At 45.3% G+C, this 17,418-nt stretch overlaps 1 protein-coding gene across 7 annotated transcripts in view; it reads right to left on the reverse strand.

Moving 5' to 3' along the window:
- The window catches only part of eea1 (early endosome antigen 1), a 111,435-nt gene that overhangs the window by 92,924 nt on the left and 1,093 nt on the right, over positions 1-17,418 (reverse strand). For 4 of the 7 annotated variants that reach the window (XM_078420026.1, XM_078420028.1, XM_078420022.1 and 1 more), the window contains exons 1-2: positions 16,816-16,917; positions 1,485-1,571 (exon numbers count right to left, since the gene is read on the reverse strand). The exons of 1 other annotated variant lie outside the window; for it this stretch is intronic. In XM_078420026.1, coding sequence (XP_078276152.1) covers positions 1,485-1,571; positions 16,816-16,857 — 129 coding nt within the window. In that variant the 5' untranslated portion in view covers positions 16,858-16,917. Of the gene's footprint in view, positions 1-1,484; positions 1,572-16,815; positions 16,918-17,418 lie in introns of those variants that run through there. 2 more of the 7 variants (XM_078420027.1, XM_078420025.1) reach the window with 1 other exon arrangement.

Consider the following 17,418-nt stretch of genomic DNA (forward strand, 5'->3'; position numbering starts at 1 on the left):
CGCCAGGGAGAGAGGCCACCCGCCAACTTTAACATTAAAAGACGATCAGCCAACGTTCATCAAGCTGGAAGCTAGCCTAAAATATTTATTGTTTGCAAACGTGAACATTCAGGACGGGAGATGGTCCCGTCAGTCGTGAGGAGGGAATCCTTTCGACCCATCTTTATCGTGTCTCCCCACCCTCCCAGTACCAATCCGTTCACTGGTCTCGGTCTGTGGCACCTCTCCATTCCTCCTGACCGGATTACTGCTATTCTGCTGGTGGAGGTTGACCATCAGACTCACTGTCATTCTCCATTTTATGAGGTTGGTTAACTATTTTCAATCCTGATCTCTAAACTAATCTAAATCACAACTGTAAGCTAACCTGGGTTCAGCTGCTTCTCTCACAGCAGTTGTAAGACTGGGATAATTGATTCTCTAGCAGATTAAATCCAGCGAGCTGTCATGAATTAGGGCGGCATGGTGGCGTAGCGGTAGAGCTACTGCCTTATAGCGCCAGAGACCCGGGTTCCATCCCGACTACAGGTGCTGTCTATACGAAGTTTGTATGTTCTCCCCGTGACCTGCAAGGGTTTTCTCCGAGATCTTTGGTTTCCTCGTACACTCCAAAGACGTACAGGTTTGTAGGTTAATTGGCTTGGTGTAAGTGTAAAAATTGTTCCTAATGAGTGTAGGATAGTGATAGTGTGCGGGGATCGCTGGTCGGTGCGAACTCGGTGGGCCGAAGGGCCTGTTTCTGCGCTGTGTCTCTAAACTAAACTAAACAATTGCGGCTTGAAACTCATCTAATATTTCTGTACTCTTACATTTTGCAATATCACATTTCACAAATGCCTGCTGATTATATCTATCCTTTGCAGATTCACACTGCAGGTCACCAACGCTGCATTGAGATCACTTTCAATGTCAACACGAGAGTAAGTTAGAGTTTGAGATGGAAGAGCTTAAGGAGGAAATTATGCCTAATAAAAGCTTGGCAGTGGAGGCACGGTTACCAGCGGCGATGTGATTAAAATTGGGAACGACAAACTGGAGGCGTGCAAGCCTACTAAAGTGAGAAAGGAGCAATCAGGGAGGGATGGAAATTCAAGAATAAGAATTTTAAAACTTAGCGTTTTGTTTAATGTAGTGCAAGTCTGTATACCGAGTGTGGTTTTGAATGCCCAAGTCTATGTTAGTCATCCATCTATCCTATATATTCCTGTTTTCATCTAGCTTCAATTTTAGCAGCTTAATCTCGAGAATACAATGTGTCATCTTAAATTAATCCCTTTAGAAGATGTATTGCAGAAAAGCAACAATCATTAGAACGGATTTGAAAAATAAAGAAGATGGGCACAAAGTGCTGGATTGACTCAGCGGGTCAGGCAGCATTTCTGGAGAGAAAGAATGGGGTGACGTTTCAGGTCGGGACTTTCTTCAGACTGAAGGTAGAGGGGAGGGACCCTTTAAAAATAAAGGATGTACTTAGAATCACATACCTCAGAACCACCTTCATTGTTGACTTCTACAGCCGGTGCTGCCGTTACTGAGGTATCTGCATCAGAACCCGTAGAAGCAAGGGATGTCTGCAAGAGAAGGAAAAGGATTCAGGCCAAGGTCAACCAGGACTGGAGGTGCCCTGTACCCAAATCACCATAAAGAATCACACAGATCCAAAACTTTCTCATGACGAAAGTTGCCTCTTCTTGAGTTGAGTTTATTTTGTTGTCACGTGTACTGAGGTACAGTGAAAAGCTTCTGCTCCCTGCTGACCAGTCAGCAGAAAGACAATACATGATTACAATCAAGCCGTGAGTGCTGATGCAGGACAAAGGGAATAATGTGAATAACGTTTAGTGCAAGATAAAGCCAGTAAAGTCCGATCAAATAGTCTGAGGATCTCCAATGAGATAGATAATACTTCAGGACTGTTCTCCAGTTGTTGGTACGATGGTTCAGTTGCCTGATAACAGCTGGGAAGAAACTGTCCCTGAATCTAGAGGTGTGTTTTCACACTTTGTTTACCCGATGGGAGAGAGGAGAGGGAGTGGCCGGGGAGCGATTCGTTCTTCAGACGTTCTGATCTCGAGGCACCATCAGGGACGCAAGTATTATCTCAACCCCAATGATAAAAAGATGACTAGCTTCACTTTTTTAATGATTCAATGATACTTTATTGTCACATGTGGTTAGATACGGTGAAATGCTTTGTTTTGCGTAAAACGCGGTAAGACCGTACGGCAGACCTCACCGATGCAGTACACGAGTTGCCACGCTTCTGGCGCCTGAAAAGTTACAAAACTTCACCGAACAGTCCTTTCTCACTGCATCCACTAGGGATACCTGCACCTCAGCTCGAGTCTCCTGGAATTATGAATCTTAATCTGGTTGGCTCACTTTCTCACTTCTGATGAAAGGGTGTGGACTTAAAACGTTGACTATTTCTCTTTTCCCGAATGCAGCCGAGCCTACTTGGAGTTTGCAGCATTTTTTGTTTTTTAATTTCCTATTCCCAGCATCTGTAGTTCACTGACGTCTAGTCTGAAACAGGAAGCTTATTGCAACAACTCATCCAAAGTGCAGCGTACTATCTCCATCAGTCTCCACTTGAAAACAGGATACTCGATTAAAAAAATCACTTGGATAACGAACAAACAAAAACAAATTCTCTTTCTATCGTCTTTATCAAGATGATGCACACAATGATCTTTGGAATGCGTGGAAACCCAGCACCCAATTTCCGCAGAGCAAAATCCCTGAGAGAGTAATGTGGTGAATGGCATAAATATTGAAGGGGCAATGTTCACATCAATATGTTTTGTTATGTGTAGAAAGGAATTGCAGATGCTGGTATATACTGAAGCTAGACAAAAAGTGCTGGAGTAACTCAGCGGGTCAGGCAGCATCTCTGGAGAAAAAGGATAGGTGAATTTTCGGGTTGGGACCCTTCTTCATGATCATGATGATGTTTATGGTTTGTGATGTTCTTTGTGGAATAAATATTGGCCTGGGGATCAGAGAGGACTCCCTTCTTCTATAGACAATGTTGTCAAATTTCTTCCTTCCACCCAAGTGGGCAAGTAGTGCCCAGGTTCAATGGCTCATCCAAAGAGCAGCACCCATCAGTTCAGAATATCAAGACTCTAGCTAGTTATGGACATATGGCCTGGAGTTTGTAAATACAAACCTTTAACTGCCACACATGAACTGACCCCCTCATCAGAAGGGCATGCTAAGTTTTAGCAGGAAGATTTTAAGAATCAATTTTTAGTTTGAAAAATTGGCTTACCAACTAGTTTATCTGAACGAACTGTATAACCAAGTGAAAACTTAATTTATTGTTCTTAAATACACGACGGCAAAGAATATCAGTTATTTTAAAGTTACGGAAATAATTTTAATCTTTCCCACAAAATTCAGCAGTCCACAAAAATCTTTACTGTCAAATTAAGCAAATCTTTTCACGATGCAACACAGTAGCATTGTGGTCAAAACCACCAGCAAGCCAGCTGATATAGAGACACAAGTGTGGGTCCGACCAGCTTCAGAAAAAAGGATCGCCTTAATTGACAGGATTCTTTCTCTCAGAGCATCGGAAATCTTTGGACTCATTTTGGGCGGTACGGTGGCGCAGCAGTAGAGTTGCTGCCTTACCGTGCCTGAGACCCGGGTTCCATCCTGACCTGTACGGAGTTTGTGACCTGCGTGGGTTTTCTCCAGGTGTCCTGGTTTCCTCCCGCACTGCAAAGACCTACAGGTTTGTAGCTTAATTGGCTTCGATAAAATGGCAAATTTTCCCGTGTGTAGGACAGCATTAGTACACGGGGTAATCACTGGTCTGCGTGGACTCAGTGCGCCAAATGGTCTGTTCCCGCTCTGTATCTCTAAAGTCTTTCCCCATGTGGGATGTTGAATATATTCAAAAGAGAGGTTGACAGAAAGTTAAGGGAAGGAAAGTCTCCAATGAGCCTTTCCAGTGACTCTTGAACAGATGCTCAGAAGCCAACGATGTATTCCCAATCTATCACAACGTAACCCTTGTATTTGCTATCCGCACTTTCTCTGTAACCGTAACACTACATTCTGTACTCTGAAGGGAGCAATTTGGACGATGTACACAAACATTTTGTGTCTACCTTCGATTTAAACTAGCATCTGCAGTTCTTTCCTACACAAAATTATGATGGGCACAGATAGGGGACATAGTAGGAAACATTTCCCCATAGCTGGAGCGCATAGATTTAAGGTGAGGCATCTGAGGAACTTTTTCACCCAGAGGGTGGTTGGACTCTGGAACACGCTGCTTGAGGGTGAAAGTGCCCCTCTCAGAATGTTTAATAAGTATCTAGGATTCACTGAGGCATAGACAGTTCTGTGCCAAGTATTGGGAAATGTGATTCATATAAATAGATGCTTGGTTGGCAGGATAGATGGTGCTGGTAGATTAAATGTCGCTTAGGTACGTTAAAAGGTGTTGATGGGCATGTATGAGAGAATAAGTGCAGTGATATAAGGAAAGGAATAATGGGATTGCTCTACTGAGGGAAGGAACAGACTAGATGGATCAGAAAATGGACATAAAAAGCTGGAGCAACTCAGCGGGTCAGGCAGTATTTCTGGGGAAAAGGAATAGGCGATGTTTCGGGTTCAGACCCTACTTCAGACCTGAAACGTCACCCATTCCTTTTCTCCAGAGATACTGCCTGACCCGCTGACCAGCTTTTTGTGTCTATTTTCGATGTAAATCAGCATCTGCAGTTCCTTCCTACACAAACTAAATGGGTCAAATGGCCCTTTGGCGTTATAAGTACGCTTTTTAAAGTTATGCTGTAATAGAACTATTATCAGTCATTTTTGACCTCAAAACATCTGGACAAACATAAAGTCGCAACTATTTCACTAACGGCCTCCAGCAAATGAATCACACACCCTTATCCAATCCGTCAATATAACCAGAGGACATCGACCGATGATGAAGGGAAGGAAGTTTAGAGGGGAACTAATAAAGAATCTGTTCCATCCAGAGCTTTTGTAATCTGGAACATACCGCCCAAAGGGGTGATGGTTGACTTTTAATTGCCATCTCAAAAAGGTCAAGCAAATCATCAAGGGAAAGGACAATAAATACTGACTTTTTCAACAACAGTCACATCCAATAAAGGAATAAAAATATAGATTAAAAGGTTGAGAGACCATTTGCATGCATCTAACTTAATTTTAACCTTCAATCATTAAAAAGTTATTATTTCAAACAACATATTGAAATGTCAAGAATATTTAACTGTATAGCCAGTAGCTTTAAGGTAAGAGGAGCATGGTTTAAAGGAGATGTATGGGGCAATAATCATTATTTATTTATGTTTTAATTAATCTGATTATTTTTATTATTACAACTATTATCTATCTATCTATTCTATATATTACAAAAACTTTTGGTTTGTTTGTGTGTACATGTTTATGTGTATACCATGCCCTATACACAGCCAAAACGGTACACGTTAGCGCGACAACTTTAGGCCCACCATTGTCCTGGGGAGCCTTTAAAACAGGTTTCATTCAAATTGGTGTGATATTTTTAAAGTTAGAGAGATTTTAAAGTTTAACAATGACCTTTTAAACTGATTCCATTGTGATCTTCAGCCTGTGTCGTCACAATGGGACCCGCATGAGTGCCAGCCAATGAGGGAGGGGGGGTCAGGGAGTCACGGCCAATAAACTGACTTTAACCAATGCGCTCCCCCCCCCCCCCCCCGAGGACCAGCGGGAAGACCGTGGCCCGTCCCAGCATGCCTCGCACCTGACCTTCCTCCCATGGTGCAGCACGGCGCCAGAGAAGGCAAAAGAAGATGGCCGCTGGCAGGACCGCCACTCTCCTGCTGCTGGCCACCGCTATGGCTGCCTGGGGCCCGGATGAGTCGCCCCCTCTCCCCTTTCCTCTCCCCCCTCGCCTGCACCCGGCCCCGGGGAAGATTCCAAACAGGAGACAGATGATCGCCGTCCCCATTCTTCATTTCCCTCAGTCACCTCCAGCGCCCGCTTCAACCGACAGTGTCGTCGAGTCCCCGCTCCCACCCGGGCCCAATCCCCTGGACCATCACCGAACTACAACCCCCAGCGGGCAGCTCCCGCCTCTCCTCCAGCACCCGCTTCGACCCCTCCAACGAAAGTGGCGGCTGCTCTGCTTCTTCGTCTCTCGCTCCTCCATTATGTGCACGCTGCCCGCTGGGAGGTGTTGTCCCATCTCCCCCCCCCCCCGCCCCAGCGCACCGAACAATCACTGGACTACAACCCGGGGATGGAGATGGAGTGGGTGAGATAAGGGGTTGGGTGGAGGGGGTGAGGGTCCTAGACCAATACAGGAGAGGTTTTGGGTCCATGGCTCGCTCTGGCTGCAACACTGGCACCATGGGGCCCGAGGTGAGTGGCACGCTCTCCCCTTCCCTGTCCCCCCTCTACGAGGGATGGGCCCAAAGGGTCCACTTGGTCTAGTTATAACTAAAGTGGCGGCACGGTGGCGCAGCGGTTGAGTTGCTGCCTCACTGCGCCAGAGACCTGGGTTCCATCGTGACTACAAACATTGTTGTGTAAGAAAATAACTGCAGATGCTGGTACAAATCGAAGGTATTTATTTCACAAAATGCTGGAGTAACTCAGCAGGTCAGGCAGCATTTCAGAAGAGAAGGAATGGGTTTGTACGTTTGTACAGAGTTTGTACGTTCTCCCTGTGACCTGCGTGGGTTTTCTCCGGGTGCTCCGGTTTCCTCCCACACTCCAAAGACGTAAGGTTTGTTGGTTATTTGGCTTGGTAACATTGTAAAATTGTCCCGAGTGTGTGAAGGGCAGTGAACTGAACTTATTCATCGTGTCATGTCCTGCTTGGGGAAAATGCCAATTTTCCAATTATGATCACATTTGTTTTAATTGATCTATAAATGTCACTCTACACTCTTACCAAAAGATTTTTTCCCCATAATTTATCACAGATTGACACTCCAAGAGGGTAGAGCACCAGAGTGTTGCAGATTTGACACTAATCCAAGTTCCCATCTGCACTCCTGCATTAGCAGAAGATTGCAAGGTACTGCTAGAGTGAAAAACAGATAAACTCTGGCCAAGACACTGGAGATTACCACCATGTCCTTCTGTAAATAGCACCAGGCACAGCTTTGGTTCCTCTGCTGTGTTTCTGAAGCACAGCACTTCCCAGCTCGTGTGCCAGCTTAGATTGCACATTCGAATCTCTGGACTGGAATTTAAACCCATGGATATGCTGAGCTGTAGTTGATGCGAAGAAAGTCACGAGCACCATGTAGTAGTTCAGCAAATGCAAGTGAAACCTGAAGCAACAGTTGTGAACTGAAGCAGGCACTGATGTATCCAAATGATTTAGGAGATGATATCAAGGAATGGTAGGAGGAATAATGGAGTCCACAGCAGATGAACATTTGTCGGCACTGGGCCTGTACTCACTGGAGTTTAGTAGGATGAGGGGGGACTTCATAGAAACTTACCGAATAATAGAAGGCTTGGATAGAGTGGATGTGGAGAGGCTGTTTCCACTAGTGGGAGAGTCTAGGACCAGAGGTAATAGCCTCAGAATAAAAGGATGTGCCTTTAGAAAGGAGATGAGAAGGAATTTTTTTAGTCAGAGGGTGGTGAATCTGTGGAATTAATTGCCACAGACAGTGGTGGAGCCCAAGTCAATGGATATATTTAAGGCGGAGATTGACAGATTCTTGATTAGTACGGTGTCAGGGGTCATGGGGCGAAGGCAGGAGAATGGGGTTGAGGGGGAAAAATAGATCAGCCATGATTGAATGGCGGAGCAGACTTGATGGGCCTAATGGCCTAATTCTACTTCTAGAACTTGAACTTCTGAACAGATCAATGTAATGATGTTCACACAGGAGATGGCAACAACGTTGACAATGCCAATAACTTACTGAACGGAGAAGAAAGTTAAAAATCAACGACAAATATGGATCTAAAGTCACATATGGGCAAAACTGGGTAAGAATGGCAGATCCTCGCGTCCTTGGGATGTTTGAAGATCCCGGAGGAAAGCCGCACAGTCATAAGGAGAAGGTGCAAACTCCACACAGACAGCACCCAAGGTCAGGAATGAACCCGGGACTCCGACGCTGAGAAACTTATGACATGTCCCATAACCTTACCATTGGTGACAGAATAGACACAAAAGATTTATCTGATTTTAACACATTGCCTTTCAGTCTTGCCCTATCAGAGATTTTGTTTTATTGTAACCATCCCTTCCCATGTCCCACACTAACTTTTTCTCCCCTTTCTCAGTTCTAGAGGAAATCTCTAACGTAAAACATTTACTGGGTCTCTTTCCACAGGTGCTGCCTGACCTGCTGAACATTTCTATTTTTTTAAATTTAAGTGAACCTACTTCCACAGGGAGTAGACAAAATGTGTTGGAAGGAACTGCAGATGCTGGTTTACACTGAAGATAGACATAACATGCTGGAGTAACTCAACAGGTCAGGCAGCATTTCGAGAAAAGGAATAGGGGATGTTTTGGGTCAAAACCTTTGTTCAGACTGAGAATCAGGGGGGAGGGAAACTTGAGGTAGGAGAAGTCCTTCCCCCACCCAAGCCGGTTCCACTGTTTTCATGTATCATGTATCCATATATGTTTCATGTATCCATATATCCCTTTGTTACCAACTCTTCCACAGTCAACAATGGACCATTGTGGGCTCAACCTTTCTTATCGCAACATATAAGATTATTAAGGGGTTGGACACGTTAGAGGCAGGAAACATGTTCCCAATGTTGGGGGAGTCCAGAACAAGGGGCCACAGTTTAAGAATAAGGGGTAGGCCATTTAGAACTGAGATGAGGAAAAACTTTTTCAGTCAGACTTGTGAATCTGTGGGATTCTCTGCCTCAGAAGGCTGTGGAGGCCAATTCTCTGAATGCATTCAAGAGAGAGCTAGATAGAGCTCTTAAGGATAGCAGAGTCAGGGGGTATGGGGAGAAGGCAGGAACGGGGTACTGATTGAGAATGATCAGCCGTGATCACATTGAATGGCCGTGCTGGCTCGAAGGGCCGAATGGCCTCCTCCTGCACCTATTGTCTATTGTCTATTGGTCATCGGTGCCGGCTCTGATTTGTTTTGAACCTTTTCATACCTCTAGTTTCTCTCTCCCCTGACTCTCAGTCTGAAGAAGGGTTTCGAACTGAAAAATCACTTGTTCCTCCATAAATGCTGCCTGACCCGCTGAGTTATTCCTGCATGTTGTGTCTATTCACAGGGAGTACTTGGGACAAACAGGAAGCTTTAAGGAGAAGCTGGCTTCGCACGATTGAGCTCGGGGATGGGTTTGAAGTGAGGTGGGCGGGCAAGTAGCTCACATGTTCCAGAAGCACCAGCATTGACATAATTAGCCTATTTCTGTGCAACTTTGAACTAATCTGCCTTGGGCTACAATCGCCAATTAGCCGCACAAACAGTAGGCGAGTCCAAACAAGATGCTTCAAATTAACATTTTAGATCATTGCCAATGACAATCTGGTGTCAGGACAACACAGATCCACAAAAATCACGATCAGTCACTGATTGCGTTTAGCAGACGCCATTGCTGTTATAGAATTATAGAGTATTACAGCGTGGAAACAGGCCCATTGGACCAACTTGCCCACACCGGCCAACATTCCCCACCTATACTCGTCACACCTGCCTGCGTATGGCCCATATCCCTCTAAACCTATCCTATCATATCCATGTACCAGTCTAAATGTTTCTTAAACGTTGCGATAGTACCTGCCTCAACTATCTCCTCTGGCAGCTCGTTCCATACACCTGTCACCTTTTGTGTGAAATAGTTACCCCTCAGGTTCCTATTAAATCTTTTCTCCCTCACCTAAAACCTCTGTCCTCTGGTTGTCGATTCCCCTACCATGGACAAGAGACTCTGTGTGTTTAACCGATCTATTCCTCTCATGATTTTGTACATCTCTATAAGATCACCAATCACCATTCTGAAATGTTAACCATTACTCTCCCCATAGGTGCTGCCTAACCTGTTGTTCTTTTCCAGCATCGTTTCTTCTTGATTTCATGTGTCTAGACTCTGCTATATTGAACTTCTCAATGGTTTAGTTTAGTTTAGTTTGGAGATACAGGTCCACCGAGTCTGCACTGACCAGCGATCCCTGCACACTAACACTACCCTACACACACTAGGGACAATTTACAAGTTTACCGAAGCCAATTAACCTACAAACCTGTATGTCTTTGGAGTGTGGGAGGAAATCGGAGATCCCGGAGAAAACCCACGCAGGTCATGGTGAGAACATTCAAACTCTGTACAGACAGCACCCGTAGTCAGGATTGAACCTGGGTCTCTGGAGCTGTAAGGCAGCAACTGTACCGCTGCGCCACCTAGTTGTTAAAGCCTCCCTTTAATCATGCTCCGAGACACACCACATCAGCGAGTGAGGGCAACCCGAGATGCAGTCCACCTGACCACTCCGTCCAACACTACAACAACCCCAGGACAGTTAATTTACTGCCCACCCCTTCTACAATCTCAAAATTAAATGTCTCACATTCCTGCAGCAGTGCTGGGTCACTGGAATGTGAAGCAGAGCACCACGTGTGTGAGCAGTGACAGGCACCCTCCCTCCTGTCATAGAGGCAGGGGTCATACAGTGTGTGGTGCAATCTCAGGCCAGTGTGCAGGACTCCCGGAGAAGGGAAAGAGAATCGCACTGCAGAGAATTGTGGACGCAGCCCAGACTATAAACCAACACAAGCCAATCTCCCTTCCATTGACTCCGTTTACACCTCACGCTGCCTTTGCAATGCCGAGTCGCACCCTGGCCACTCCCTCTTCTCCCCTCTCCCTTCAGGCAAGAGGTATAGAAGTGAGAAAACGCACACCAGATTCAGGGACAGTTTCTTCCCAGCTGTTATCAGGAAACTGAACCACCCTACCAACAACTAAAGATCAGTTCTGAGCTACTATCTACCTCAGTGGAGACCCTCGGACTATCTTTGATCAGACTTTACTGGACGTTATTCATGTTATTCCCTTTGTCATGTATCTGTACACTGTGGATGGCTCGATTGCAATCTTGTATTGTCTTTCCGCTGACTGGGTAGCATGCAGCAAAAGCTAAACTCAAACTTAAAGGAGGCAGAGAGGGGCATTGTTAGCCTCAGTTTAAAAGGGTTTTAGTGGACCTGTGTATACAGCATCAAAAATATCAATGCATTCAACAAAATACCAGTCACTGATGTTGCTGAGCCTACAATTGCATCCACACTAACCTACACATGATACCGAAGGGTTAAACTTGTGAATCACTAGTAACAAGCCACAGAGACAATCTTTGCACTTCCCTTCTTTCCAACGTATCTCACTTCCTTGCCAAACCTCAGCCCACTATTCCAAGCTGCCCAACGTTTACTTTCCATTCCCTGAACCCTAAAACAGTGCCAGATATGAGCTGCGCAAGATCAGTATGAAGTCAAAGTAAAAGGATTACAGCTTTAAAAATAAAACACTTGCAGGCCTGAGCTATAGGGAGAGGTTGAGCAGGCTGGGACTCTCTTCCTTGGAGCACAGGAGGATGAGGGGTGATCTTATAGAGGTGTACAAAATCATGAGAGGAATAGATCGCGTAAACGCACAGACTCTTACCCAAAGAAGGTGAATCAAGAACCAGAGGACATAGGTTTATGGTGAAAGGGAAAAGTTTTAATAGGAATCTGAAGGGTAATATTTTACACAAAGGATGGTGGATATATGGAATGAGCTGCCAAAGGAAGTAGTTGAGGCAGGTACTATCACAAAGTTTAAGGAACATTTAGACATGTACATGGATAGGGTTGTCGTGGCTATCCCTCGAGGGGATAGGTTTAGAGGGATATGGGCTAAAGTTAGACAGGTTAGACAGGACTAGTGTAGATAAGGATGTTGGTTGCCGTGGGCAAATTGGGCCGAAGGGCGTGGTTCCACGCTGTATGACTCTTGACTCTAATACTACTCTATCCAGTGAAGGAAAAGAACTTACACTTGCATCAAGATTCTAACAAGGCAAAATATTCCCAGGATATATTCATGACATTATTTTAAAGAAAACAGTGCAAAAATGACCCAAGCCTTTATAAGTTTATAAGTGGTAGGATCAGAATTAGACCATTCAAGCCATCAAGTCTGCTCCGCCATTCAATCATGGCTGATCTATCTTTCCCTCTCAACCCCATTCTCCCGCCTTCTCCCCATAAACCTGGACACCCGCACTAATCAAGAATCTATCAGCCTCTGCCTTAATAATATCCGTTGGCCTCCACAGCTTTCTGTGGCAATGAATTCCACAGATTCACACTCTGACTAACAAAATTCTATATTGAAAACCAAAAACGGTTAAACTTTGGCATTTTCAGAGAACACCTTAACATGAGAAAAGTAGAAAGGTGCAGAGTTGAGGGCCTAGACAGCTGAATAAATTATTAAAAGGAACGATTAAAACCAGGGATGTATAAAAGAGTAGAAATGGAAGGGCAGAGAAGTGTGGGCGGATAGTGGCAGGGTGAGATCAGGGAGAGCTCTCAAACCAGGTCGGATTAAGCCAAAGGGCCTGCTTTTATGCTGTATATGACAAATAATGCAATTTTAAAACCAAGGTGTGACTGAACCAGAAACCAGGATAGATCAACAAGAACAGTGATGAGCAAATGAGAGATAGGACACAAACAACAGAGTCTTGGGTCAGCTCAACTTGGAGGGCATTGGAGTTACCAAAATGAGTGGCTATTCAAAGCAAACACAGGGGTTTCAGCACAAGGTGAGCTGACAGGACAGAGGCAAGCAATGTTAGAAGTCGTGATGAGTTAGAGACATGGTTGCAAGATCAGCTCAGGGTCACCGTGAATTAGAGTTCCAGAGAGAAGAAAATCATTGAAAGAATGGCAAAAGAATGGCTGTATTTCTAAACTAAACCAAAACATTTTCAAGTCAAGATGGTGTGTGCCAGAGCAAGGCAGCATGAATCTCGTCTCTCCCTGGGTCAGAAGCCATGCCTCACCTCCCAGCAGGGGCCAGAATAACTCCTGCCCACGCCAGGTACGTGTCAAAGTATATTTGGCTTCTGCGGGTGGGGAAAGAAAGAAGTGAGCGGGGAGGTGACAGGAGTGAATGGCTGGGGATAGGATGTAAATCGTTCAAAACAAATTAGCCCTCTCCCTGAAAGGTGCTAACTACGCCTGGGTATCACTCCAACTGGAATATTGCTCAGAACCCACACCAACATTCCAGGGAACGTGGGACTACATCCCACGTCCCAGCAGTTTGAGATTTTGAATAAAGTTTAAAGTAAAAAGCTGGAAATTAATAGTTATTAATAGAGTGTTACAGCGTGGAAACAGACCCTTCGGCCCAACTTGCCCACATCTACACTAGTCCCACTTGCCTGCATTTGGCACATCTCCCTCTAAACCAGTCCTATCCATGTACCTGTCTAAATGTTTCTTAAATGCTGTAATAGTCCTTGCCTCAACTATTTCCTCTGGCAGCTCGTTCCATACATCCACCACCCTTTGTGTGGAAAAAGTTACCCCTCAGATTCCTATTAAATCTTTACCCCCTCACCTTAAACGTGGTTCTCGATTCCCCTACTCTGAGCAAGAGGCTCTGTGCGTCTACCCGATCTATTCCTTCCATGATTTTATACACCTCTATAAGATCACCCCTGATCCTCCTGCGCTCCAAAGAATAGCCTGCTCAACCTCTCCCTGTAGCTCAGGCCCTCGAGTCCTGGTAATATCCTCGTAAATCGTCTCTGCACCCTTTCCAGCTTGACAACATTTTTTCTCTAAGATGGTGCCCAAAAGCGAACACAATACTCTAAATGCGGCCTCACCAACATCTTATACAACTTCAACATGACCTCCCAACATCTACACTCAATACTCTGACTGATGAAGGCCAAGGTGCCAAAAGCCTTTTTGACCACCCTATAATGCCACTTTCACCAAACTATGTACCTGTACTCCTAGTTCCTTCTGCTATACAACACCCCCACACTGTTCACTGTTGCCATCAGTTTAAATGGTTAGAGCCCATGGGTTACAGAGCACCAAATCTTGCTTGGTTCTAGGAGACAGCGGATGATGGTAGAGGACTGTTTTAACGAATGGAAGTCTGTGACTAGTGGCATATTACAGGTGCCTACGCTTAGCGCTTGTTATACATGTTAATAATTTGGACTGGGAACAATCAGATAACAGGTAAGTTTGCAGATGGCAGTAAAATATCATAGATTGTAAAGAAGATTATCTAGAATTACAACAGGATCCTGATCAGTTGGTAAAGTGGGCCAATGAATGGTAAATTTAATTCAGATAAGTGTGAGGTGTACATTTTGGGAAGTTAAACCAGGGTAAGAATGGTTGGGCCCTGAAGTGTTGTGGAGCAGAGGGATCCAGGGGTACAAGTACATTGTTCCCTAAAAGTGGCGTCACAGGTGGATAGTGGTAAAGGCGGCATTTGGCCATCAGTCAGGGCATGGGGTATGGATGTTAGGATGTCATTTTGTAGTTGTACATTTGTGGAGCTGCACAGACTGTTTGGTTTTGGTCATCCTTATATATAGAAAAGACGTCTGGAAGCTGGAAAGAGTATAGAGAAGATTTACAATGATGGTATAACGTGCTGAAGTAATTCTGCGGGTCAGGCAGCATCCCTGGAGAAGGTGGGTAATCCATGTTCTCCCGAGATGCTGCCTAACCCGCGTAAGTTACTTCATACTTTTTGTCTTTTAAAAAAAATAAACCAGGATCTGCAGTTCCTTGCTTATAGATTTACAATGATGTTGCCAGGACTTGAGGGACTCGAGAGAAAGGTTGGGCAGGCTTGAACTTTATTTCCTAAAGCAAAGGTGACTGAGGGGTGGTCGTAGATGTGTATAAGATATGAGGGTGAATTCACGCTGTCTTTTTCCACAGGGTAGAGGAAATCAAGACGGGGGAGGGGGGGGGAGATTTAATAAGAACCTGAGTGCCTACCTTTTCCACAGAGGGTAGTATATATATAAATGGAACTATCTGCCATAAAAAGTGATTGAGACTGGTGCAATGCAAACATTTAAAAACACATTTGGACAGGTGCATGGATAGGAATGATTTTCATATTATTTTATTTATTATATATTTCATATTTCAGATACAGCGCGGAAACAGGCCTTTTCGGCCCACCAAGTCCGCACCGCCCAGTGATCCCCGCACACTAACACTATCCTACACACACTAGGGACAATTTTTACATATACCCAGTCAATTGACCTACATACCTGTACGTCTTTGGAGTTTTTTTAAGGGTTATTTGTCAAATGCAGGCAAATGGGATTAGTTTAGATGGCAGTCAAATTGTGTAGGAAGAAACTGCAGACGCTCGTCTGAAAAAAGATCTCGACTCGAAATGTCACCTATTCCTTTTCTCCAGAGATGTTGCCTGACCCGCTGAGTTACTCTAGCATTTTGTGGCTATCTTCAGCTGAGATGGACGCCTTGGTCGGCATGGACAAGCTAGGCCGAAGGCCTGTTTCCGTGCTGTGTGATTCCATGACATGGAAATTGGTGGGTTTGTTGATAGTGAGGATAGTTGTGGGCTACAGGATGATGTTGATCAGATGGGTAGAGCAAATGGCAGGCGGAATGTAATCCGGAGAAGCAAGAGGTGAAGCACTTTTGAGAGGCCTGATATGGGAGAAGAATATATGATACATATATGCTATGCCTCAGCTAATGAAGATAAAAGCCGAAACGTTATGATACAACTTAATAAAACATTGGTTAGGCCACAGACGAACAGGTCCCCACACTAGACAAAGGGCAATAATTGCACAGAATGGGAGGTTCTGGTCCAAGTGCTGGTAAATCGGATTAGCACAGATTGGTACTTAATGGTCAGCATGGACATTGTGTGAAGGAAGAACCTGCAGATGCTGGTTTACACCAAAGATAGACACAAAAAGCTGGAGTAACTCAGTGGGTCAGGCAGCATCTCTGGAGAAAAGGAACAGGTGACGTTTTGGGTCGAAACCCTTCTTTGGACTGCATTTCAGGTCAAGACCCTTCTTCAGTCTGAAGAAAGGTCTTGACACGAAACATCACCTTTTCCTTTTCTCCAGAGATGCTGCCTGACCAGCCTTTTGTGTCTAGCAAGGGCATGGTGGCTGAAGGGGCTGTTTTTATGATGTACAACTCTAAAATACACCTCCCCCCACCTACCTCCCTAACCAACTTTCAAGAAAGGAAACCTGCTAGCCTCAGTCAATCTGGCTAATGCAACTCTAGTACCACCCTTACATGGAGACACAAAGAACTGCAGGTGCTGCAATCTTGAGTAAAACACAAAACGCTGGAGTAACTCAGCAGGTCATGCAGCTTCTGTAGAGGGAATGGATCGGTGAGATTTCACACGGGACCCTTCTGCAGAATGATTACCCTTACGTGACTGTCTCATCCCCTCTCTCCTAGATGCTGCCTGACCTGCTGAGTTACTCCAGCATTTTGTGATACCCTCACATGACTGATATCCAACAAGCCACATCGCCTGGATTGGTTTGGAGGGATATGGGCCAAACTCTACGACTCAAAGACTCTTCAGGATGGGCAATATATCACAGCCATGCCCAGACCATGAGATTATTTATTTAGATCTGAGCGCCAAGGAGTAGAGCAGCACAGGGTCATGCCCTTTTACTTGAATGGTGCATGCAGCCAAGCATGGGAACCCAGTTCCGTTTATATTGGTGTTGTGATATTGTCTTTGTCCTGTGGTGTTTGGGCGAACCTGTAATTTTCCAGCATGATCAATCCCTTCAATTCTTGTCATATCTGTTCTGTTTAACTTTCATATTTGTCATAGCGGAATGAACAGGAGGCACATGGGCTTCTTATCTGCTCTGGCAATCATCCCGATTGTGGCTGATCTTCTACACCACTGCCATCTTCCTGTATTATTCCCATCTTCCTTTAATATGCAATAAAACTCCCCACGTGATAAAGAATTCTAAAGATCGACCGCCCATCGACTGAGGAAACTTCCTATTTGAGATTTAACCTGCTGACAATGCATTCTGAGATGGGGGGGTGAGCCTGGGGGAAGATGGCAGGGAGATGGAGAGGGGCAGAGTCGGGGAGATGTGAGGATTGTGGGGAAAGGGCTGGGGGTTGTTGGGGTGGGAGGGCTGGGGGTTGTTGGGGTGGGGGGGCTGGGGGTTGTTGGGGTGGGGGGGCTGGGGGTTGTTGGGGTGGGGGGCTGGAGGGAGGGTGGGGGGTTACGGGGGACTGGGGAGATTGTGTGGGGAGGGATGGGAGGATTGTGGGGGGAGGGATGGGGGGATTGTGGGGGGAGGGATGGGGGATTGTGGGGGGAGGGATGGGGGATTGTGGG

The sequence above is a fragment of the Rhinoraja longicauda genome, chromosome 23, assembly GCF_053455715.1.
Source record: "Rhinoraja longicauda isolate Sanriku21f chromosome 23, sRhiLon1.1, whole genome shotgun sequence".
Taxonomy (NCBI): Eukaryota; Metazoa; Chordata; class Chondrichthyes; order Rajiformes; family Arhynchobatidae; genus Rhinoraja; species Rhinoraja longicauda.